Genomic DNA, 24,782 nt, shown 5'->3' on the forward strand with positions numbered 1-24,782 from the left:
CCTTACCGGGTTTGTCATCAAGACAGTGTGATAATGCATGCAAAAGACTTTAAAATTTCAAAGTGCTGTAGAATAATTGTCATGTCTTATTATCTCACTTATACCATGCCCACCTCCAAAGAGTACGCACAATTATTTAGGAATTGGGGGCTAGTGCCAGACACTTCCCCTCTCTGGAAAAAGGCAAACATGGTCGGTTTTATTTTCTTATTTTATGATAATGACAGAAGAGAACAATCTTCAATGATACAAGCGTACGAAACAAAGACATATTTGATCCCAGGGATATTAGTCATCAATATTCACTTTGCAAAGACAAAAACAGTGATGACTAAGGTGTGCCTGACACATTGTTTATAGTCTATTTCCTCTCCTGATATTTAATTCCCCAGGGGGCAACTTCATAATAATGATTTCCACACCACGGTCATCCACAGGGGGAAGGCAAGCAAGAGAAGGGCAGCTGCTTTCACTGGATGAACCATAATCCCCAGATTGCCAGCTTTCATTATTTTAAAAAAAGAATAAATATCTAGCATTTGTAGAATCTGAGATATGGGATAAAATTTATCGTTTTTTTTCTGGTAAGAAACTAGCCTGCTCTCTCTCCTTTCCATGTTTGGCTTGCCTTTCACTTCCCAGAGTTCACTGGGAAGAAGGATTTGTTGTTCAGCCACTCTTGGAATTGTAGCTCTGTGAGGGGAATAGGAGTCTCCTAAAAACACCCAGCACCCTTAACAAGCTACCATGAGACTCTTTATCTCAGGGTCATGAATTCATGCCACACGTTGGGTAAAAGATTCCTGCTTTGCAGGGGGTTGGAATAGATGGCCCATGTGGTCCCTTCTCACTCTACAATTCTATGATTTAAATTATTCTTTTCGGGGGGAGAGTGCCATGGCTTGCTTAAAGTGGTATGGTATTGTTTTAAACGTACAGCAGACCCTCCAAGTGTCCCTATTTTCCAGGGATGTCCCTGATTTAGAGAAGCCGTCCCGGTTTCAGATTTGATCCTGGAATGTCCCACTTTTCCTTAGGATGTCCTTATTTTCATTGGAGGGTATGGAGTTATCCAACCACAAGCCATCTGAAGGCAATTCTGTATAGGGAAGGGTTTTTTTATGTTTAATTTTTTTTATGTTTTTATATATGTTGGAAGCCGCCCAGAGTGGCTGGAGCAACTCAGTAGCATATGTGGGGTATAAATCGTAAAATTAGCATTATGGAATGGGACGGCCCTATTTTCATCAGAGAAATGTTGGAGCGTATGTGTCCAGTGCAAATGGGGACTATGTTGGGGAAAACAGGCCATAAAACACTCTAGTAGTGAGGAGGTAAATCTGAAATTTGAGATTCAAATGACTGCAACCATATTCTTAATTATGTAGTATATTATTTTGCATTGACTTATTGCATTTCTAAACCACTTTTCCTCTAAAGATTATACCTGGTTCTCTCTCACTCACTCATTCTACAAGCATTTTCTCCTCACAACAACCCTGTGAGGTAGGTTAGGTTGAGAGATACTAACTGGTGGTCCAATGTCGCCTAGTAAGCTTCACGGCCAAGTGCAGATTGGAACCCAGGTCTTCTAACTCAAGAGTGACATTCCACATTGGCTCTCACTTACACTGACTCTCGTTGCCTTTGCAAATCAAAGGTGAGCGAATCAAAGCAGCATCACAAGCACATTAGAAAATTTAATTTAATAACCTTTTACAGTAATTTCAATGAAAGGTTTTCAAGAGGTTATTGTTAAACAAAAGCTAAAGGGTGCATTTCACATGGTATCTGACATTTTTGTGGATATTTAAAATTACTGAGCATAAATATCTGTTACTAAAAGTTGCTGATCTTTGAACACCATAAATAAGCAAAAAAGAAAATCAATATACACTTAGACTGCCGTTCTATACCAAATTACCTAGGAATAAACCCATTGAACTCAATAGGACCAACTCTAAGGAGACATGTAGATGATTGCACCATTAAGAAAGTTTGGATCTACACATTGCTCAAAGGGAAGTTGTGTAACTTCTGTTTGCGCAGTATGTATCTGTCCAATTTTCTGGCACCCGCTGTGCTGTTTAAGCCCATTGAGTGACAAGAATTTGTGGATACTCAAAGCCTCATGAAGACAAAGGGAGGCTGTGTCAATGATTGCTTTTAAAGTGGACAACTGTTTTATTTCCTTGGGTACTTTTTTACTTCGTAATGAATTTGGTGATCCCCAATTCTATGTATGTAGTTCATTGATTTCATTATCTTGTTATGTCATTGCTGTGGTCAGCACAATGACTAAATAGAACAAAATACATGTCAATTTGCAGTTGTTTTAAGGCATCCAGAAATGAAAAGGCAGCAGGGTCAGAAGAGAACCAAACACATTTTCTGCTTTCCCTTGAAATGTCCTTCAAGGATTAGCTGCAGCGAATTGCATGCGCAAGTGTTGCTGACGTGAAACAGTTAACACATGAAATTTAATACAAGAGTAGATTCAGCAAGGAGGTGAGGCACACAGAACCGTATTGTAATTAGGCCATTCAGGGTTCCTTATCTAGATGTTAGAATCAGGCAATTAGTGCACCATGATCTAAGGAAGCTGAACCAGTGTTTAATTAGCACAGGTCCAGGCTGGGCCATTGCTGCACTTGCATTCACACTGCATTGTCCCAGTAGGGAACTCGCCAAAATAGAAATCCTGCATTTGTTGTACAGTTACAGAGCAGAGGGCTGGGATGAATCTACAGGATGTTAATCTAGGACAATCCAGATAGCAAGGCACTGTGCTTAGGATACAAAATGCAAGCGTTATTCCATACCCTTCGGCATTTCTCCGATGAAAATAGGGACATGCTAAGGAAAAGCGGGATATTCCAGGATCAAATCAGAAACCGGGACAGCTTCTCTAAATCAGGGACGTCCCTGGAAAATAGGGTCACTTGAAGTGTCTGTCATTCTATTTATTTATTTCATATATTTATATCCTACTTAATACTAGAACACTATCTAAACCAGGGGTAGGCAAACTAAGGCCCAGGGGCCAGATGCGGCCCAATCGCCTTCTCAATTCGGCCCGCGGACGGTCCAGGAATCAGCGTGTTTTTACATGAGTAGAAAGTGTCCTTTTATTTAAAATGCATCTCTGGGTTATTTGTGGGGCATAGGAATTCGTTCATTTTTATTTTTTCCCCAAAATATAGTCCGGCCCCCCACAAGGTCTGAGAGACAGTGGACCGGCCCCCTGCTGAAAAAGTTTGCTGCCACTGCTCTAAGCAGTTTACGAAAAAATAACAAGTGTGTGTGTGTGTGTGTGTGTGAGAGAGAGAGAGAGAGAGAGAGAGAGAGAGAGAGAGAGGGTGGGGGGGGACAGATGACAGATAAATAGACAGACAGAGACAGACAAAATAAAAATAACAATATACAACTAAGTCTGCAATAACAGATGAAACAACGTTTTTTTTAAAGAAACCCAAAATGTAGCAACATTCTTAGAAAACTTTTTAGGAATCGGGGAAATGGCTCAGTAGCCTGGCCATCAAGTGTCAGTAAGGTGAATGGAGAACAGGAGAGAGGTATTGTCTGCAGCTATTCTGACCCTGCCCTCAAGCCCTCCAATCTTATCCACCTCCTTGCTCACCATACTCTCCATCTTGCCAAAGCACAGTGTATTCGCCCCACTAACACACACACATCACACCCAGTTCTGTCTTCCACCTACTCCCAAGAGATTTCCTTACTCAGACCATTCACACTGCATAAACACAAATCACAAAGCATCCCCCCTCATCCATTATCACTCATGCCATATTACTCCCACACCTCCACCAATACTCACAAATGCACCATCCACCCAATCTCTCCAACACTTCCTTCTTAATCACCAATCTCTCAATCAAGTCTGCAGCAAAACATCAAGGCAACAGTAAAAGCATTGGCAGAAGCGTATAAAATATTTAAGATCTTGCCACCCATCAATCACACACATGTGTTGTTCTGGGCAGCTTTCTGGCTCTCACCCAGGTTGCTATTTCCCACCCAAGACTCTCAGCCAAGGATGGTTCTGGGACTGCACTCCACTCCCTGGTACTCCTTTCTCTCATCAATGATGCCCTCATTTCTAGTCCACAAAACAGGGACTTCACAAAAAATAGTAGTTCAGTTTGAAGGCAGGCACCCTTGCCCTCATCACAACACTAAAGTGTGGCACTACCCTTTGATTTTGCCCCTTCAAGCTATCCATATGTGGCAGACATTGGACTTCAGTGGTGCTGACTTTGTAGAGTAGAAGTGTAGTGCCTTATTCTACACAACTACTCAAGGTCGAGCAGTCCTCTCCTCTTCACCATCTGGCCACTCTAGGTGTCTAAGGCAGCTAGCTAAAGAGCTTTCACTTGAATGGAACTGTGACATGGAAATTGCAAATGCAGCCTCGCAACACACCATGAACCACACAGTCCTGGAAAAAAAATCCCTAAAGGGAAACATAGAAGCTGTGGTTTTAGCACTTTTCCTACTGGCACATCTGCCACCAGAATTCCTGCTTCTCCACCATTTGGTCAACATCCATCTATAATCTGTTTTATTTTGCCCCAGCCTAAGACACACTTCAGAAACAAATGCAACATGAAGCTCCATTCAAATCATTTTTCGGTGCTGCAAGCATAAAGTGATGGGAATGCATTTGTGATCTCAGCCTTTAAAAAAAAAAAACACCACTGAGGTGTCAGCCTTAGTCCTAGTTTTCTCATCCTGGTGTCCTCCAGATGCTGTTGAACTACAACTCCCATCATACCTGACTGCTGGCCATGCTGGCTGGAACTGATGGGAGTTGTAATCCAATAACATCTAGGGGGCACCGTATTGAAGAAAGCAGGTCTAGTCCTTTGAAACTAGAGGCTCAACCAGCCAGCATCACATTCTGCAGCAGTGGATACAAAAAAAAAACCGGTGCTGAAGGCAAACACAGACCATCATTTCTGTACACCCTGCTTGTGAATAGCCAAAGACACTCAACCAACCACTGCTGTAAACAGATCACTGACTGAGATCCTGAAAGGCACCTCTCACCATGGTTGTTGGGTTTTCAATGGATAATTCAGTCTAATCCAGTCTCAGGCAAGCTGTGAGAAAACCCAGGACACACTTATTTTCCTTTCAATGTTGCTCCTTCCTAGATGTTTTCATGCATTCTCTGAAGACAGGGATGGGATTGTACCCTCTGCCCCCACTTCCAACCTGTGAGTGTTCCTTGAATAGGGCCTGCAGCATCTAAACAAGCACAGGCTCCCTCCACGCAACTGTGAATTCTGAAAAAGGCAAGGTCCCTGTACATGTACACAGCCTGTGTGTCTCTATTTGTACACGCAGATGCTCTAACCGCACCTTTGACCAAGTGCACAGAGGTCTGGAGCAACGACAGCAAGCCTGATTCCATCTTCCCTTCCCATGAGTATTTGGTGAAGGCAGATATGGGGAGAGGGAAGGGGCTCCTGTTGAATAATTGCCTGAGGCGGTAAGAACAAATGAACCATCATCATCACTCATCAGGAGATGGCAATTTCGCACATGCAAATTAGCAAGCCATTGCCGCAATTAGGTGTGCAGATTTGCTTTAAATTGCTATGAGCAATTTTCAAGGACTGTTGTGTTCCATTAAGTACACTGTGATGTTCTATGGATTTTATTACACTTTCACATAAAACACCATCAGAAAAATCAGAGCTATGGAACTGGATCTGGCCAGTGGGCAAAGTCAGTCATTCCTCATTGCCCAATGGGCTGACTTGGTCTGCCTGGCCACACCCTTGTCCACATTCAAAGGGGCTAAATGTGCTGAATAGCAGTTACTTAAGTCCATATGCAAGCAAGGTTCAGATTCAAATGGACATTCTTCCTCTGCAGTGTCCAAATGAACAAAGGACCCTAACCTGATTAAGACTATTTCAATGATCTTATGAGGAGTACTGATTGCGACAAATATTGTTTTATGTCTGAAGAAGATCACGTATTGGTGCCAAAAATGTGAACTTACCCAAACAATGTGTGTAGCTATTGGTGACTTCTTTAACTATCTGCATATATAAAACTTTCTTTCACAGAACACACATAGTCCAAAAAGCATATGTGTATATTTTTAAAGCCTGGAAATAATTTTATTAGATTCTAACACCTCAGCTTGGGGTGGGTGGGTAAGGAGGAGTTAACTTTAAAATTTAATGACGTGCATAGAGGACTGGAATGAAACCTGTTCCTCCCTCTCTCTTAATTTCCCATGCTCCACAGCTGTAAGGTGGTTTCCCTTGGCTCACATCGGGTATCTGCAACGAGGCGGGAGAAACCATTTTAGAGTAGGAGAGGGGTGAGAGGAAGGATGTGGGTTTTGTTTCTATCATTCATGCACTTTGTTTAGTGTTAGAAGCTAACCTCCAATTCCTACTTTACAGCCAAACCAGCCAACATATGCTTAATAAACATGTGTGCCTCAAGAAGCTGGCACCAGAGAACATTGGCTATCCGCCCTGGCTGCCACCCTGCCACACCCAAGCAGAGGCTCTTGCTTGTAAGTAAGAAAGAGATATTTATCCAGGCAAACAATGGTCCAGGCTCAGCAGCAGGCACAAGAAACAGGAGTCATGGCTCAGGAGCTGAAGAGCAGGACAAGAAGTTCAGAACTGGATGAAAGCAATGAAGATGCCCTAACAAGTTTCCACACCTCACCCACCAAGCTTTGAAAAACAAGGCGTGGCACTCTCCTTTGCAAAACACCTTTGCCTTGCAGGAATGTCGAACCCACCCACCTTTCGGGTGGGCGGGTCTGTTACTCCCACCTGTGAAGGTAGCACCTGATTCAAGACTGCACTCTTCAGCTTGGGTTCCTGTTCAGTTGCTGCTACCTCCAGTTCTGCCTCCCCACTTGGCTGTTCCAAGCCCTCCCCAGCCTCCACTAAAACTCTCCACTCAATAGGAAAATGAGGAGAAGCTAGCATCCCTGCTCTCTCTTCCCTAAGCAACTGAAGTCAGGGTGGAAAGGGGAGATCCTACCTCCTCCAACTTGTGTTCCTACCATTCAGTCTGCATCCCCCCACTTTTCTTCCTCCTTTCTCTTGAGTCAGAGCAGGCATAGGCAAACTCGGCCCTCCAGATGCTTTGGGACTACAACTCCCATGGTTCCTGACCACTGGCCCTGTTAGCTAGGGATGATGGGAGTTGTAGTCCCAAAACATCTGGAGGGCCGAGTTTGCCTATGCCTGAGTCACAGCCTGCCAATCCAACCAAATTCTGACTGCGCACTGCAGGGATCGTGACAATATTGACCACTCATAAGAAGGAAATATTTGCATTATAAAAGAGTCTTCTGTGCCCTCTGAGCATTTACCTCCCTACCAGCCAATTGAAATGGACCCCATTCTTTCTTAACACTGGGAGAGCATGAGACAGTAACTGCCAAAGCCATGTTATTGTGCCTGTTTAATTGTTGCAGACAGAATGATATTTCACACCATGTAGATTTGCTGCTGCTACTTTCCTGTGTACTAAATCCTGTTCCATGGAGCCCCACCCTGCAAATCCACATGCAACCACAATAATAGTTATCTGAAGGTGTGATTGAAAATTAAATAGCAGTCACTTATACAGCCATGTTTACTCAAAGCCCTTCCTCTTCAACCAGGTCAGAGTGCAATCCCAGCACATAGTCATACTCTCTTTTCTGATATACTGTTTGCATGCTCCATTCTTCACAATAAGCAGAAGTAGTTCTACATTGATGCAATGCAAGTTTGCGGTTTGTGGTGTAAAGAATTATTAATTCAAATAATTGAATTTGTGACTACAATATTGCCTGAAACTACATGTCTGTTACCCCAAACACGTTTTAACAGGTGTTGGTTTAATTTCCTATGGTCTACACTGACTTTACCTTCTTTTTCTTCTTCTTTTTTACTAACATTTACTAACACTAGCTGCCTGTTCAAAGTGAGAGGAGGATAGTGAAGAATACTGTGAATTGGATGTACCAATTTACTGTTAAAGCATAAATTATTTTATTTATTTATTTAAGTGAGAGTTCTCTCAACTTTTAAGGCATCATGTTAGAGAATTATGACTAAGAACTCTTGCTAAAAGACATAAGTTGTGTCCTGTGGTTCAATGTTCACATAGTCCAGCACTTTTTGCAACCTGCAACCAGAAGGGATTTAGGAGTGCTGAGTTCAGAGGCCTGGGACCCTTAGAAATCAGAACATGGACTGAGACTATGGTTGTTAAATGAAGAGATTTCTTTCTGAGTATTTTCCTTGTTCACAGTTACATGTGGACTGGTGTTCTTCCTCTCAGAATTATCTGCAAGTCCTGGGATAGACTACCGTTAGTCTATATTCTGGAATCCTGGTCTAGATCAAGGAACAGATCCACCATAGACATTACAATGTGGTTCACCAGAAACAGGGTGATAGGTCACAATTTAGCTTCTGCCCACCCTTCTGCCATAATTATCCCTGTCAACTTTGGGGTGTCTTGACACCGCAGGTTTAACAGTAATTTGCTTTCCCCAAGGTACTCTGGGAACTGTACCAGAAGGGAAGATCTAGCTCAGTTCCCTCACCAAATTCTCATGATTCACTGGATACCCATCCAGAGTTATAGGACTAGATCCAGCCTTGTCATATCTAGAGCAAATTTAAGTCCCATTGATTTTAATGGATCTATGCTAAATATGAGTAGTTGAGATCCAAGCCATGGTTGGCATCATTACAGCACTAACAATGCATGTACCAGGAAATAAACATGCACACCACCACCAATGGTATAGATCAGGCATAGGCAAACTCGGCCCTCCAGATGTTTTGAGACTACAATTCCCATCATCCCTGACCACTGGTCCTACTAGCTAGGGATGATGGGGGTCGTAGTCCCAAAACATCTGGAGGGCCAAGTTTGCCTATGCCTGGTATAGATCCCTTTGCCCAGTTCCATACAGGAGAGCAGGGCTGCCTTTTGCTGCTGGCAGAGGGTCCCCAGATTCAGTCCCTGGCATCGTTAGTTAAAAAGGGCCTCAGGTAGCAAATTTAGGAAGTAAGTCACCTTGGAGAGCCACTGCCAATGGACAGCACTGGGTTTAATGGGACAAAGGCCAGATTCAATATAAGGTAGCTTTGTATGTTTAGCTCAAGGCTAAGCAGCAAGGAAGGAAACAACAATTAGGACAAAGGACTAAGAACTGAAAGCCAAATCTGCTGTCCAGTCACACTCTGAAAATAAGCCAATCTTTCCATGCCCTAGTTGACCATCTGTACAATTATCCATCAATGATTAGAATGTGCCTTTATCTGAAAATGATTACAATGTGCATGACTTATTGACAGAGCCCACTCCTAGCATGCAGAACATCTTATGGTCCATCACCATCAGGAGGGTTCGCAACGACCTGCCTCCTAAGAGGAGTTGCCAAGCAGGGCAGACAGACGTGGACTGCATGGACCACTGTCCTAATTTAGTAAAGAGCAAACACAGAAGCAGTCCCGAGGTCCACCTTACCCATCTTCCCTTCTTATAGAAAGTTAAAAGGCACAGGTATATTCACTGATGAAGGAAGAGGAGTGCAGGGGGAGCGCAACGCCCCTGGCAGCGCAATCCCGGTGGGGTGCCATTGCGGCTGTACTCACGCCCGCACTGGGTGCCACACCCCTACAGGCAGTGTGCCACGCCCCTACAGGCAGCGTGCCACGCCCCTACGGGTGGTGCACCACACCCCGGGACACGTGCTAGCCCTGCCCCCGCCTGCTCTCCGCCCCCCGGTGCCGGAGCATGAAGCTCCGCCACTGGGTACAGTGGTACCTCAGGTTAAGAACTTTATTCGTTCCGGATGTCCGTTCTTAACCTGAAACTGTTCTTAACCTGAAGCACCACTTTAGCTAATGGGGCCTCCCGCTGCCGCTGCACTGCCACTGAACGATTTCTGTTCTCATCCTGAAGCAAAGTTCTTAACCTGAAGCACTATTTCTGGGTTAGCGGAGTCTGTAACCTGAAGCGTCTGTAACCTGAAGTACCACTGTATATTGATCCTTGTGGATTTCATTATCCACATCCCTCCATTGGGAGAACTATCCTGTTATTCCTTCTTTCTGCTTCATGTTTGTTAATCAGTTACTAATCCGCAATATGAATTTTCTCACTCCATCACTGCTAAACATTCTGTTTTGAAGTCTAAGTACACCGTGGCAAGAGGAACCCCTCTATCAATATGCTTGCTGACACTCTCCTAGAACTTGGGTAGGCTAGTGAGATGGGCCCTACGATTGCAGAAGCCATGTTAGTTCTGCTTCAACAAGACTTGCCCTTCTATATGCTCAGTAATTCTGTCTTTAACAATTATTTCCATCAGTTTTTTCTAGAACAGACATTAAGCTAATCAGCCTGGATTTCCAGGCTCTACCCCCCTCCTAACCCCTTACTATTGTTGGTATAATAATTATGCCAATATGGATGTATGGAGTTTGAACTGAACATAGAAAAAAAAATCAGGTAAAAGGACCCCTGACCATTAGGTCCAGTTGTGACCGACTCTGGGGTTGTGGCGCTCATCTCGCTCTATAGGCCGAGGGAGCCAGCGTACAGCTTCCGGGTCATGTGGCCAGCATGACTAAACCGCTTCTGGCAAACCAGAGCAGCGCACGGAAACGCCATTTACCTTCCCGCTGGAGCGGTACCTATTTATCTACTTTGTGTTTTCGAACTGCTAGGTTGGCAGGAGCAGGGACCGAGTAACGGGAGCTCACCCCGTCGCGGGGATTCAAACCGCCGACCTTCTGATCGGCAAGTCCTAGGCTCTGTGGTTTAACCCACAGCATTCTGTTAGATAAGCAATTTAAAAGCAACGTTATTGCAAGACCTTTCATGGCAAGACACATGTGATCTAGAATTGTGACCTCCATGGCTACTGAGTGTCATTTCCTTAGCCATGGCAACAGCCAAGCTACTGTCACTTTAATTATACAATAATGGTTCGTTATCTGGGCAGACATAACTCCTCAGTGAGACACAGGAATGAGCAAAATAAGGGCTTGCATCTGCTAATAGAAATAACCCACCCTTTAATAACTGTCCTTATGATCACAGTTGTGCTCATGTTTGCTGCTTTAATCCTGCATCATTGGTAGATTCCTCAACCCCCTCCACCTTTGATGAGATTAACGCAAAGCCTTCAGAACTAAGTATGCTATGGGAAGGGTGTAACTGGCAGCTTTATTTAGCCTTAGGGTAATTTGACATGTTTGGTCACCAACGGGTTCTTCTGTTACAGGCAGGAGAGCAAGCCTTTCATTTCTGCAAGAAGTCTTTAATTGTCTCCTGCATTCATTCCAACCTTGTCATTTCATGCAATTTTAGTGTTTTGGCAGGCTTTCAATAACAACCTTAGCAAAGAGCTTGAGCTGCGATTGAAATTTATGCACAAAGGGCACACACACAGTCCAACTACACTTAAACAATGAGTTCAATGAGAGAAAGTAACTACGGTATTTCACAAAATGAGCAACTGAAAGTTCATTCCATTTCTCACTGATCGGCACTACTGCAATAAAAAAGGCAGTGAACCACTCCTTTCCAATAGGGCAGGGGTCAGCAAACTGTTTCAGCAGGGGGCCGGTCCACTGTTGCTCAGACCTTGTAGGGGGGCCGGACTGTATTTTTTTTGGGGGGGGGGGAAATATGAACAAATTCCTATGCCCCACGAATAACCCAGAGATGCATTTTAAATAAAAGCACACATTCTATTCATGTAAAAACACGCTGATTCCCGGACTGTCTGCAGGCTGGATTTAGAAGGTGATTGGGCCGGATCCGGCCCCTGGGCCTTAGTTTGCCTACCCATGCTACAGGGCTAGGGTGGCCATGTGTCCTATTTTAAAGAGGACAGACCTCTATTTGAAGGGTTGTCTTGTTTAAAGACTAATAACCATTAGAAGGGAAAGCAGGAGGTGCCCTGAAGATGCCTTTCAGCTAGCGCCTAGATACCATACTTGCAGGCACACAAGTTACCTAACCATTACAGTCTGGGGTACTGTATTAATGCATCAATAAAAGCAAGCATTTCTAAATCTCCATATATACATACAAACTAGCACATGCATGTTTTGTGCAAATCTGTGTCCTGATTTGTTTTCTTGGGGGTGAGTAAGTTGCCACCCTACATGGTACCATCAAAGCAATTCACATTTGCAAATTTTATTTTTTTCATTTTAATAATTTGTATGCTGCTTAATATTAAAGTGTCTAAGTGGTAACTCTGTACATCAAACGACAATAGATATAGAAGAGCAACCACCACATTTCCTGGTAAGGGATGGGCTGAATGCCTTTATTTGACACTGCTGGGATGGGGGACCAATTGAGATGGATCTCTGAGACTTATGGAATCTGATGAATTCCTGAATGATCTGGGAGCGGTCATAATGAGTTGCTGAGTGAAATGAAACCAATAAGCAGGTGACACCTAGCTCTATCTCTCTGTTTCATCTGAATTGGGAGAGGCAGTTGAGGTGCCAGAAAAGGTGCTTGGAGTAGGGTTGCCATATTTTGAAAAGAAAAAAGAAAACGCTATGACAGCCATTCAAAGCAAATAAATGCAATTTGTCTCAAATTTTACCCCTGAAAAAGAGGACATGTCCTGGAAAAAGAGACACATGACAACCCAAGTTTGGAGGCAGAGACAGGGTGGATGTGGACAAATAAATTAAGTTGAATGTTGAAAAGACAAAGGTATCAGCTGATTTCATCCTGTGGTGTCCCACAAATACCACAATGGCTGTTGTATAGGTAAGGTAATGCTCAGTCGTACAGGACCCAAGTAGTTGCTTCCTAAAAGTTGGTCCTAACTTCCTGTGTTACAGTGCTATAGGCCCTTAAAGGAATTCTACAGTCTGTTCTTCAAACCAAGTGAAGAGCAGTAACAGAAACCCCCTGCCTGTTTCCAGAGGAGGATAAAGTGACTTTTGTCACTCACGTTCTGCTTGCACCAGTCCAAATGCATCTAATGGGCATTTTCTCTGAAGTGTATCCAACTTGCATAGTCTTCGTTGGGCCTTCTGCTGCACCTCCTCCCAACTACCGAAGATTGCAAGAAGCACAAAGCGGTTTACAGCCTGCATGGCAGCTGCTGTGATGTTAACACAGTGCTCCCCTTCAACACTTCCATTTCAGACAGGAAGGGAATTCTTCGTGTCCTCAGCCACTGACTACATAGCACCCATGTATAAATCCCCATACAGAGCAATCAACATAGGACTCTGCCATCTAGGCACAAGCAGACTGCTAGGCCCATTAAAAAAGTGCCTGGGTCTGGCGGTTGTGGGGGCAGCGCCATCGCTGTTGACTCCTACTCTGGATTTGCAGGCATCCTGCATGGTTTTTACAAACAGCACAACTCTAAGCAAGATCCTTGGCTGGCAGACAGCAAGCAAGAATCTACCCACATCCAGCCACTAGCATTACTTTGTTCCTTTTCTTCTCCCGGGGAAGGCTTACAGGGTCTGCTGAGGATACAAACGGCCCACCAGAGCAAAGAATAAATTAGCACAGCTGGATGGCACAGTCTTAGCAGCTACTGAGTACTGTGCACTGGCAAGCTACTTGGCAGGTTATGTCACAGTTTACAGGCACTGATTCATGGCTGTTAATTAGCGGCTATGGAGCGCCAGCCCTGCACTAGGTGCTGCACACAAGGCAGAAGTGACAAAGTCCCTGCCCAGCAGGCTCACAGTATTAAGCAGAAGACAGGACAAAAGTGAAGGGAGAGATTTGGAGAGAGGAGGAACAAGGGTGGGAGGGTGAGCTGGGAGCAGACAGCACTAGCGAGGCCAGGCCAGGGTGATTCAGGAAAAGGTGTCTACAGTTCGTGATACAGTTTGTTTTTCTAAAATAAAGGCAAAAGCAGGAATTCTGTTTGCTGCAGATTAGCATTCATCTGTACAACCCTGACAGTATTAATTGCATTAATGGTATTGGGTCATGCCTTTTTTTTTTTTTTTTTTTGAGGGGGTGTTGTTGATCACAAGTGAGAACCAAAGTAACAGGATTTGTCAACATCACTGTTGAAAACTTTAGGAGGGGCAGGGATGAGCAGAAGAAAAGTAAATCCCTGCCACTTCATTGATCAAAATGCCAGTTAGGGCTAGTTCATTCAGTACATCTTACGTCCTAGCAAATAGTTCTGGATAAATGGGGCTCTCAAGCATGAACATAGCCAGGATTTTTGTTAGGGGAGGCGGGTTTTTGTTAGTGGTGGCAGAACCTCCGATTTGTATTGATTTGGGGGGCTGCTACCTCCCTGCCGCCTCCTTGGCTACGCCCCCAGTTTCAAGCATACACTTGATGTGTTGATCAGGCAATCACATATATGGGGGCGGCAACAATCCCCAGGATTGTTCAGATACTCCCCCCCCCCCATTGTCACTGTCATGGTGCTCCCTGGAGACAATATGCATGATAACTTGTTACCAATTACATCCGCCCAGGCAATTGCAAACCCAGGAAGAACTGGGTGGATTAAAAATATATTGTGTAAATTGGCCCAGAGGTCAGAGCAATTTTATTCCTGGTCTTCTCGTTGCCAGAGAAGGCACTGACTTTTATGGCCAAAGCAACTGTCTTTCCCAAAAACTCAAGAGGCTCAAGGAAGCCCACTGTCAGCTCAGTCCGTAGAGCATCAGACTCAGGTTTCGAGCCCTACTTTGGGTAAAAGATTCCTGTAATATCGGGGAGGGGGTTGAACTGGAGGATGACTCTCGTGGTACCTTCCCACTCTGCGATTCTGAGGCTGAGTTGCCCTTGTCATCGAGCCCGGACCCCTGCTGGCTAGGGACTAAATTACAGCCCAAACCAGGAAGACACCTCGAGCTCCGCACCAGCCGAGCTTTTGCCCACGCTCGGTAAGCAGATCCTTGCAGGACAAAACAAGCGAACAACAAACCACTTCACCCTCGATCCAGGCCCTACAGAAAGACATCCCCGCTGCCATTCAGCAATGCTTGCATGGCCGCGTCTGTGCTCCAACCACTCTCAAAAAAAACCACCACGGGCCGTGGGGTGTGTGTGCAACTCAGGCGCTCTCCGGAACTTCAGCTCAACTTCAGGCTAACGAAAGACTCGCGCATCGCCCTCGATGAGACCAGTGAAGCCATCGCAGCCCTTAGAAACAGCTCCGCTTCCTTCTCAGCGCCGCCGCCGAGCTCCTTTCCCCGTAAGGACTGGCTCTCTCTCTTCCCACCCTCCTCAACCCCGCAGGAAAGGGCGCTGCAAACTCACCCCAAAGTGCTGATGAAGCCATTGACCGACCCTTCGGCGTACAAGGAGACGATGTCCCCAATGTGCAAAAAGCTGGACATCTCATTCATGATTCCAACTCGGCTGGTGTCCCGACGCCTTTCCCGCCTCCCCCGCCTCCTCTCTCGAGCTGTTCACCTCCCACCCAGGCGATCCACCATGTGGCCGGCGGGGCACCAGGATGCAATGGTCCAAAGGCTCCTCCGCCAGAGAGGGGCGTCCGGGCAAGGGATCGCCCTCCGTTCACACGTGCTTGGGCTTATCCGCCGGGACGCGGCTCGGCTCGGCAGCAAACGAGGAGGGAAAGAAGCGCGGCTGTGTAGTTGGGGCTGGCGCGCGGTGGAGCGGGGGGAGCGGCGGAGATCGGCCAGAGATTTGCATGAGTTCCCAGCGAGACACACTCTCTTTTTCGTCCAGCTCTCTACCTGCAGCCAATAGAAAGCGATCAGGAAGTCCTGATGAAACATTCGATGCAAATTGGGACTGCGAGCTGGGGGGGGGGGGGCGGCGGAAAAGCCACACCCCTGCTGGCCACGCCCCCTCCCACCCACGGAAGAAACTTTTCCAGCATTGAGAAAGCAAGAAAAAAAAAGTCTTTTGCTTCTGAAGAAGCGTCTCTCTTGCATGTGGAGGGAACAAGGAACTTGGGGAGGTGGGTGGGGAGGGAAATGAATTGTTTCCTCTGCTCCACCTCCCCGCCCTCGCCCGAAGTATGTGTGCGTTTGGTGAGCTTCAAAAAGGAGCATTATCTGATTGTTCTTGCCGGAACTGCCCACGATTACGGTGCGAGGCTCCTGCCAAAGACAATGAAGAATGAAAACAAACAGACACACACGCCCCTTTTTTTCCTCCTTACACCAGTCTTCTCCATTCACAGTCCTACCACGCGCTCTCTTGGGCTTTTGAATCCGATCCGAGGAGAAACGCTCTTAATTCGCGCATCAGTGAGCGCACGTGTGCATATACGCACACGTGTATAGACGCACAAGCCCACTCCACACCCGTGCTTCGTAAGCTTTCGTCGCCGCTGATTCACGTGGGGACAAAGTTGGTGGCGCTGAAGCCGGGAGTTGCGCGCGACAATGCTCTCGCCGCGGTCCGGGCAAGCGGCCGCGCGGGCTTCCTGTCGAGGTAGGCGCTGCAGCTCAGCCTCCGGCGACACGCTGAAAGCGAGAGAGAGAGAGAAAGAGCAGAAAGCCAAGACTTGCTCGGGCTAACTCTCCCTTTTGTTTCGCTTGGCTGTAGAGTAGCTACGGTAGTTGTTTTTAAAGCGGCCGCGGCCCTTTATTCTCAGAATCTGCTCGACCCAGGGAAAGAAGGAGGGGCGGAGATAAAAGGGGAACCTGACATCAATTTAACCCTGGGGGGGGGGGGGGAACCTAACAGATTCCCGTATTTGACACACGCAAAAGAACTTACTTGAAACAACAGTATTTACCACTTTGAGAGAGAGAGGGAGTTGTACCAAAACATCTAGGTAGTGCCAGGAGTTCTGGCTTCCTTTCAAAGTTTATTTATTATATTTATATCCTGCCTTTCTTCCAGGGAGCTCAAAGTGGCCTACAGACTTCTCCTCCTCCCCATTTTATCCTCACAACAACCCTGTGAGGAAGGTTAGGCTGAGAGTGTGTGACTACCAGTCCAAGGCGAGCTTCATGGTTGAATCAGGATTTGAACCCTGCTCTCCCAGGTCCTAGTCAGGCACTCTAATCACTATACCACACTGATGCTCCTGTTGCTTGCTAGATGCTGTTGCACAACACAACAATCTTCCCAAGCGGTGTGAGATTCCAGGTGTTTCAGGTGCACCTACCAGAGTCTGTGATCCCTTTTGGGACAACGAGGCACAACAGAGACTGTAGTGTCTTTATGATACAGTCGTACCTTGGTTTTCAAACGCATTGGGAGTCGAAGGTTTTGGCTCCCAAACAATCGAAAACCGGGAGTGATTGTTCCAGTTATCAAACGTTCTTTAGAACCCGAACATCCAACGCAACTTCCGCGGCTTCCAATTGGCTACAGTAGCTTCCTACAGCCAATCAGAAGCCGCACGTTGGTTTCTGAATGTCTTGGAAGTCAAACGGACTTCCAGAAAGGATTCCGTTCAGCTTCCAAGGTACTACTCTATATGGTTTATTTACACATATATACAAACCTGAACTTAGATGAAAGGTTTGCAGATCATTCACATCCCAAGCAGGCCTGGCTTCCTCCATAAACGCAGCTTTGGATTTAAAGAACAGCAAAAGGCCATCCTCTGTGTCTCTTTGTTACAGCTTCTCCCTGACAGCCCACATCAAGTTGCCCCCCAACCAAGCAACCCACCCACCCGCTTGCCAAGCCATTTGCAAAAACTGACACCTTTTCCCTGTTCATTTACATCATCCACCCTTAAATCCTACACCCCTTTGGTCTCTGCCCACCAACACACAGCTTGTCTGGCAGTGTTTGCTTGATGGTTTCCTTGATGAGCTGTCACTAGTCTTTGTGTCTTAATGGCTTACACCAGTGTTTCTGAAAGGGTGTGGCAGGAGAGAGGGCAAGTGTGGTGGGAAGACTCAAGGACAATCAAAGAAACATAAACATTTCAGCATGGTGTAGTATAGTATCAAAATTATATATCTATATATACACAGCAGTGGCGTAGCGTGGGTTGTCAGCACCCGGGGCAAGGCAAGTAATTTGCGCCCCCTAACCCATGGATTTGCGCCCCCTAACCCTAACCCCCAGATGTTGCGCCTGGTGCGGCCGGGCCCCCCCCTGCACCCCCCACGCTACGCCACTGATACACAGACACACAGACACAACCAGAAACAGTATGATTCGTGCTCTTCTGTTTTGCAATTTATTTCCTACCAACAAAAAAAAACTTGGTGTGACGTGAGCAAATTTTTATTCTGAAAGTGTGGCCCAAAGAAAAAAGTTTGAGAACCACTGGCATACACTTAGCAAGACCTGTCAAGCTAGCCTGGCTTGTTAGAACGAGCTAATCCCAGGAAAGTCCATGTTTGGCAGTTTAAGCACACCTTGATTAATTCTAACTTTTGCCAGTTCTAAGAATTATGGGTGACCTGCACCCACAAACCCCAGCATATAAAAATATGTTTTGGCTCCTGTGTCTTTAACAGCCATAAACTCCACCTGTGCAGCTTTACCAAGTGTGGAGATACAATGATGAAGAAAGCTTCACCATCGAAGTTTTTGCCTGCCTTGCAACCACTAAAGGCACCTGAACCCCACCAGGCAAAATACAGCACACCTGCTTGCATAGAAGCCAGCTCCTGAGGGCTGAGAGGTCTTTGGCCCTGCCCCAATAAAGTATTTTAGAGGGCTGCCCCCCCTCAAAAAAAAGTTGATGGTCATTGCCATTCAATGTAGGGGTTGTAGAAAATATAAAACAAGTTTTGCAGAAGGGTAGGAGCTTTACAAAAATCCCAAGTGGCAACAAAACTTAAAACAGCCCAATGAGGACTGAATATGCTCAGTAAGACATAGTATTTAGAGTGATCTAGAAAAAGAAAAGAGGAAAGTGGGGTGGGGTGGGGAGGGAATGGCTGGCTGGCTTCCTTCCTGCCTGAAAAGGATTACTCATTTTAGGAGGGAGGAGGCACTGCAACATTTTGTTGCAAGTCCACTTGTTATAGCCGATTAGAAAACAGTTGCCTATGGTTATTGCCATGTCTGGAATTTTGGAGGTATAAGGATGCCCTGAGCATAACATTGAACGTATCTAAAAATCCCTACATAGGAAGCTTATAAAAATAGGAATGACCTCTTGGCAGTACACAGGGGCAGTAATTGCCAGATTGGCTCAGCCCTGTGAATTGCTGATTTGTATAGTCCACAGTGTTGATTAGCAGTGGATCTTTCAAAGGAGACTGCACACACCATAAAATCATTGAGTTGGTGTGTTGGAAAGTATCTCCAGAGTCCAACCCCCTACCATGCAGGAATCACAGCTAAAGAGTCTTTGACAGATGGTCATCCAGCCTCTGTCACTGAACCTCTGAGCAGATTCCAGGCCTTAAAATTAGTGGTTCCAGGCATTAAAATCAGCACCAGGTGGATGTGGAAGGCGCAATATCTTCAGCAGATGGCTCTGCATTTCCATGTGCTGCCTTTTAAATTTACCTATTGCTTCTGTTGTAATAACAAATACGTTTAAAAATAGAAATCTATTTCCTTCTGTTCTCTTCCAGAATGCAAACAATTTTTAGACTTCGATATAATTCAGGGATCTATTACACACCAACACATATGGCAGAGCTAGAAGACCATGTAATGCTGATTTTGCAGGGGTACTGCAAATTCAGGTCTGTCAGGAAATGCTGCATTTTTAGAGCAGGGCAAATTTAGAAACTTTTATCCCAGATGGAGAATAATCAGTCAGAAATTAACTCACTGCTTTTTTAGCTGCCACACTGCTCTTGAAACTAGGTCTCACTTTTAAGAGCTGCACTGAACACCCTCTTCTCCCCAGCTACTCAAGAACTGTCACATTTATCTCCTAACCTTTTGACAAGGACTTCAGGGCCTTTGCCCCTTATCCCCTTTTTTATTCTACTTTTTAAAATGTTGCTTACAATGGTGGCTTTCCTCCTAAAGTCACCCTAAATTTACATGTGGGTTTTTATGCAAATTTATGGTCCAGGCCTGAAGATTTTTAAGGATCTGGGGGGGGGGGGACCCTGATGGAGTGAGTAGACATGTTTCCATTTTGTACACCACAGCCAACTCCGACATTTTATCTCACAAGCTCTGCATGCAGAAGGCGGAGCCATGGGGGCTCTGCTCTGCTTCCACAGCTGAAGGCAGTCATGCTTCCGAATACCAGTTGCTGGAAGCCTACCCACTTGGTAGGAAAAGTTGAACCGCCCTGTTCTAGATAGTGTGCCGAGAGGGGGTGTGCCTCTCTTGCACAAAGGCAGATATTACATCAGTTGTTATGCCCGCTTTTCCCCTTTTGCATGTGGCCCTTGAAAGCTTGTCCAGAAGGAAAGATGGCCCTTGGTCTGAAAAACATTGCTCTCTCTTGAATTAGCACTTCAACGCTAGGAATACAGTGTTGTTACCAACTACCACTGCATTGATTGTCACTGTGCTTAGCTTGTGCATATTTGAGTTTTGCTTGGACATGAGACAGATTTCTTGCATTTTGTGTTTTTTGGTGTCAATATTTTCTCCCTCCCTACCATCGTGTGTGTGTCCTTCAACAGAATAACACTTCATCCATCTGCCAACATGGCATCTAGTCCACAAAAGGTGATACCACAATCAATCTGTGAGCATTGAAGGTGCCACAAGACTTTCTGCTGTTTCTGCTGCTGCAGCAGATTATCCCCTCTGGAATTTGATACCTCATCTTGCTTCAGAAATCATTCATTCAGGTTTCTTATGCTGAATTAGCAACTCTCATTAACATGGACAAGAAATCCCATGATATTTCAACCATGAATCACTGCTCTTTGCCTTTGGTCGTTTGCACTATGCCTGCACTGAAGTTTTAAATCCATGCCCCTTGGAATGCGTAACATAATGGCCATTTACAAAGAGACCTTTGAGGATACAGTTATGAATTTGGAGGGAGTTCTAATACTGAGGAGCTACTTATTAACCAGGACCACTTTCCTTGCCATTTAATCCACATCACCTCCGGTTAGCCCATTGAAACTTGGAAGTTTACCAACCAGAAATTAAACAGACTAAGAGCTATAGCTTCAGGATAACTTAAACTGGTGGGCTAATTTGTTTTAAAAGACCTGTTTTGGGTTATAAAACCTAATAATAATAATAATTATAATTATAAGACCTGTTTTGGGGTGGGGGGAGACCTTAGTGAATCCTCGAGTCAAGGGGGTTATTAATGAGAGTATATGGAGATTACTGAAGAACCAATGTCAGAGGAAGGAGAGAAAGGAGAAGCCACAGCATGATATGCCTTATTGGTGTCTTGAAAACAACACACACCACATTTGCAGAAAGGCTTGGTGACCCAAAGAGAACTTGGGGGAGGCTGAGACATCATCTCAGAAAAGTGCATGGAAGGGCGTTGCTGCGAGATGATTCCTCAAGTTAGTCATCATTACGCTGCCTTTCTGCTCCCATCCCATGCATTCTACTATCTCTGCCTCCAGTCCCACCATTCAAGGAAAAAGGATCTAACTATAAATGTGCATCCTTTCTCAGTGTATATTAACCAGGGGATCCAGGAAAACTTTGAAAAGGAAGTGATTGCAAGAGGCTTCTGGGTGTGACTCAGTGTGGTTATGGCAGCAGAGTCATCTGTCTCCATGGCACAGTCTCTCTTCTTGGCTAGCTTGCCTTCTTTTTCCATGCTGCAGTTCATCACCGGGAAGCTTTTCAAGCTGCGGATTCCCCATCCCAGCACATTGGAGTTTCCTCTGGCACCAGAGCCTCTCCACCCACTCCTAGTGCACGCACACCCTTCCTTGGATCAGTTTTGGTTTCGGCATGTTTTTCACACCGTTGCATTTAAACAGATGTCCTCCCTCAACTTCACAGACCACCAATATGCTCAGGCACAGATGCCCTCCCTCTGGCAGGATGATGTCACATAGGAAGGAATGATGCCCACCATGGCTGTCATGCGGGACCACATCAAAGCAAGGCTTCTTTCACAGCCGCTGGAAACTGGGTTAGACTCCAAATAACAACTAGGGTAGAAGTGTGGGTGGATGTCAACAGAGGCAGTGACAAAAGAGAGCAGTTTCTTGGGGGTGGAACAAATGACAGGTGGAAAAGAAAATGGGGTGCAAATTGTTCTAACCATGTGAGTGGAACAGACCTACCCTGGATTTTTCTTGAACGAGCATCAAACAACATTACAAAACATGCTTGAGAAAGGCATAGGAGAGGTCAAACAAACACCCCAGACAGGCAGTACATTCTTGGAAGGTGAGTCCTAGAAATACAAGATGGGCTTTTTGAAGGCCATATCAGTATCTGCAAGTGGGGGTGCTGTGTTGTACTGAATTATACCTTTAATCCATCTAGCTGAGCTCAGCATTGTCTATTCTAACTGGCAGCAGTTCTCCACCTTTTCAGAAAGAAGTCTTTCTTCCCAGTTCATGCTGGTGATTTGATTTCTCCTCCTGTCTCCCTGCCCCCCAGCTACACTGTGTCCCTCCCCTGCCTCCCATCCTCTCAGATCATTTCTCTTTCCCTCCTATCCCCAGTTGCTCTGCTTTCCTGATCAGCTGCTGATGCAAGCCTTGTAAAAGCTCATGGAATTGGAAGTTCTTCCAATTGACAAACTTTTCAAGTGGGGGAAATGGAACCAGCCTTGCCACCTCCTAACGAAAGGGTGCAGTGAGTGGAGGGTTAGTGGCAGTCAGAGACTTCATGGGCACCAGGGAAGTCGTAGAGGATGCAGCTGCACCCATGGGTGCCACAACTGCAACCACACAGCCTAGCCAGTCATGTGAGTGTGTGCAGCTAAGTATTTCTGCACTGCAATGTTATCTGGCCATCAGTAAGCCAGCCACTGCCCAGCAAGCATTTGAGGAAGAAGTAGCTGGCAATGTGAAAGTGAAAATGACTCTAATTGCCTTTGTGTTAGAAGGAGCAGAAGAGACACTGGACGCTTTGTTTTCACTGCCAAGTCAGGGAGAGAAGGAATTCTCCAGGGAGAAAAAATATAAAAGGAGGAATTCTTGGCCTGTGAGACAAATCTTCTCCCACCCCAATGCCCTCAGCTTTTAACCCAGAAGTACAATGCAGTCTCACAAGGATGAGTTCTCTGTAGCATCTCTCATGCCATACACACCCTCCCCCTAGAAGTTGTGCAGCGTGATAATCTATCATCCGGGGGGGGGGGGGGAGAGAAGGGAAATGGCCACCAGACGAGATCCACACTTTGTGACATTTGTAGTTCCCAAATAAAGTTTGGAGTGGCAATAAAAAAACTGCAGGTTACAGGGGATATTGTTCTGCATAGGAGATGCAAAGGAGAAGGTTCTCATGCAGAGATGAAGGCAGTCAATTGGAGAGGGAGAGGGCAGCAAGTCCTTGAAAGCAGAGAGAAAGGACTACCTGCTCAATGGATTTTGCCACCAATTTGACACGTGTTACAGAATTCCTTGTAAAGTCAGCAGAGATTATGGGGCTTCACTCTCAGGCACTCATAGCTGTGGTGAAAGCTGTTCCATTAAGACAAATGGGGTGCTGCCCCACCAATCTTAGTTTGTCCTCAGCCAACCCCCACTGACCTGCCTCCTTTGTTCCTTACAGCCAGTCCGTGGGGTGTCCCTATAACATCAGTCCTGGTGTTGTCCTTGTAGAACATGGGACAAAACTCAAATTGAGTTGCCCTGTCTGCCATTGGTTGGGGTGCCACCTGATGTCAGTGGCGGACCTACATTTCAGGGGCCCTGAAGCTTGAACTGTCATGGGGGCCCCTTCGCTAATAAATCCCCCACGGCCCTGCATAAGGGGCATTGGGGTTGGCCTGTGGTGTTGCTACCCTCTTCAGCACTCAGGGGTTCTGTGACAGAGAAGTCAATGTGCCAAGCATTCCATGGAACTAGGTGGTTTTTAAATCACCGGCCTAAGGGAGAGGTGCCTGTAGACATTTCACCTGCATGCTGATAGGCAGGTAGCAGAACTGGCCTGCCCATTATGCCTGGTTAAGTGAACGCCTCAGGCAGTGGAAGTGCAAGAAGAGGCACTTCGCCCACCTGCCCCACTGCTTCCACCACTGAAAGAGGAGGGTTCTAGTACGCGACATTGCTGCTTGTCTTCCCTGCCCCCAGGAGGAGAAGCCAAGCAAGTAGCAACAATTTGTGGGGTGCCTCAGCTCCCCTGAGTTCAGTGAGACCTGGAGCATTCCTGCCTGCCTGCCACATTGCTGGTCAGCCCCCCATCCCGAGGTAAGACAATTGGCAACACTTGGAGGAGTGCCCTGGCTGCCACTGAGTTTGGTGAGAGATGGGGCCCTGCCATGGCAGAAGTGGAATGTGGGGCAAGGAGGCAACACTTCCTGTTTCATCTCAGGTGGCAAAACAGGACAGGCCATTCCTGGCAGGTAATGAGAGAATCAGGCACGAAGCACACAGAGATACAGAGGGACAGCCTTGTGCGTTATCAAGGCCTGATGGCATAGGAAGGGGTGTGTGGTGGGTGTGGGTCGCCCCAGGTGTCATCTCTGAGGGGGGGTGACAAAATAGCAAAAATATGTGTTTTTAAAATAAAAAAAAATTGTACCGGGCTCATGAAACTTTTTTTAATTATTTTGTTTATTAAAAATGAGTTTAATAACATTGTCTGACAATTAATTAACCTCAACAAGTCAACATAATGTGTATTGAAACTTTTTAGTTCATTCAACAAACGCAATGAAACATGGCTGAACTCAACGCTGTGTAGTGGAGAGTGTATGGATAAGGAACTGTGTGTGTTTCTTTCCACCGAAGTCTGTCTCTGCAGTTTGTACTCAAGCGAGG

The 24,782-nt window shown here is 45.8% G+C and overlaps 1 protein-coding gene across 2 annotated transcripts in view; it reads right to left on the minus strand.

Moving 5' to 3' along the window:
• The window catches only part of ITPR3 (inositol 1,4,5-trisphosphate receptor type 3), a 98,635-nt gene extending 82,852 nt beyond the window's left edge, over positions 1–15,783 (minus strand). The window contains exon 1 of one of the 2 annotated variants that reach the window (XM_081009954.1): positions 15,304–15,762. In XM_081009954.1, coding sequence (XP_080866080.1) covers positions 15,304–15,392 — 89 coding nt within the window. In that variant the 5' untranslated portion in view covers positions 15,393–15,762. Of the gene's footprint in view, positions 1–15,303 lie in introns of both variants that reach the window. The other variant, XM_081009955.1, reaches the window with a different exon arrangement.
• Between the last annotated feature and the right edge of the window lie 8,999 nt (positions 15,784–24,782).

Source organism: Podarcis pityusensis, assembly GCF_964106645.2.
Source record: "Podarcis pityusensis genome assembly, chromosome: 6".
Lineage (NCBI taxonomy): Eukaryota > Metazoa > Chordata > Lepidosauria > Squamata > Lacertidae > Podarcis > Podarcis pityusensis.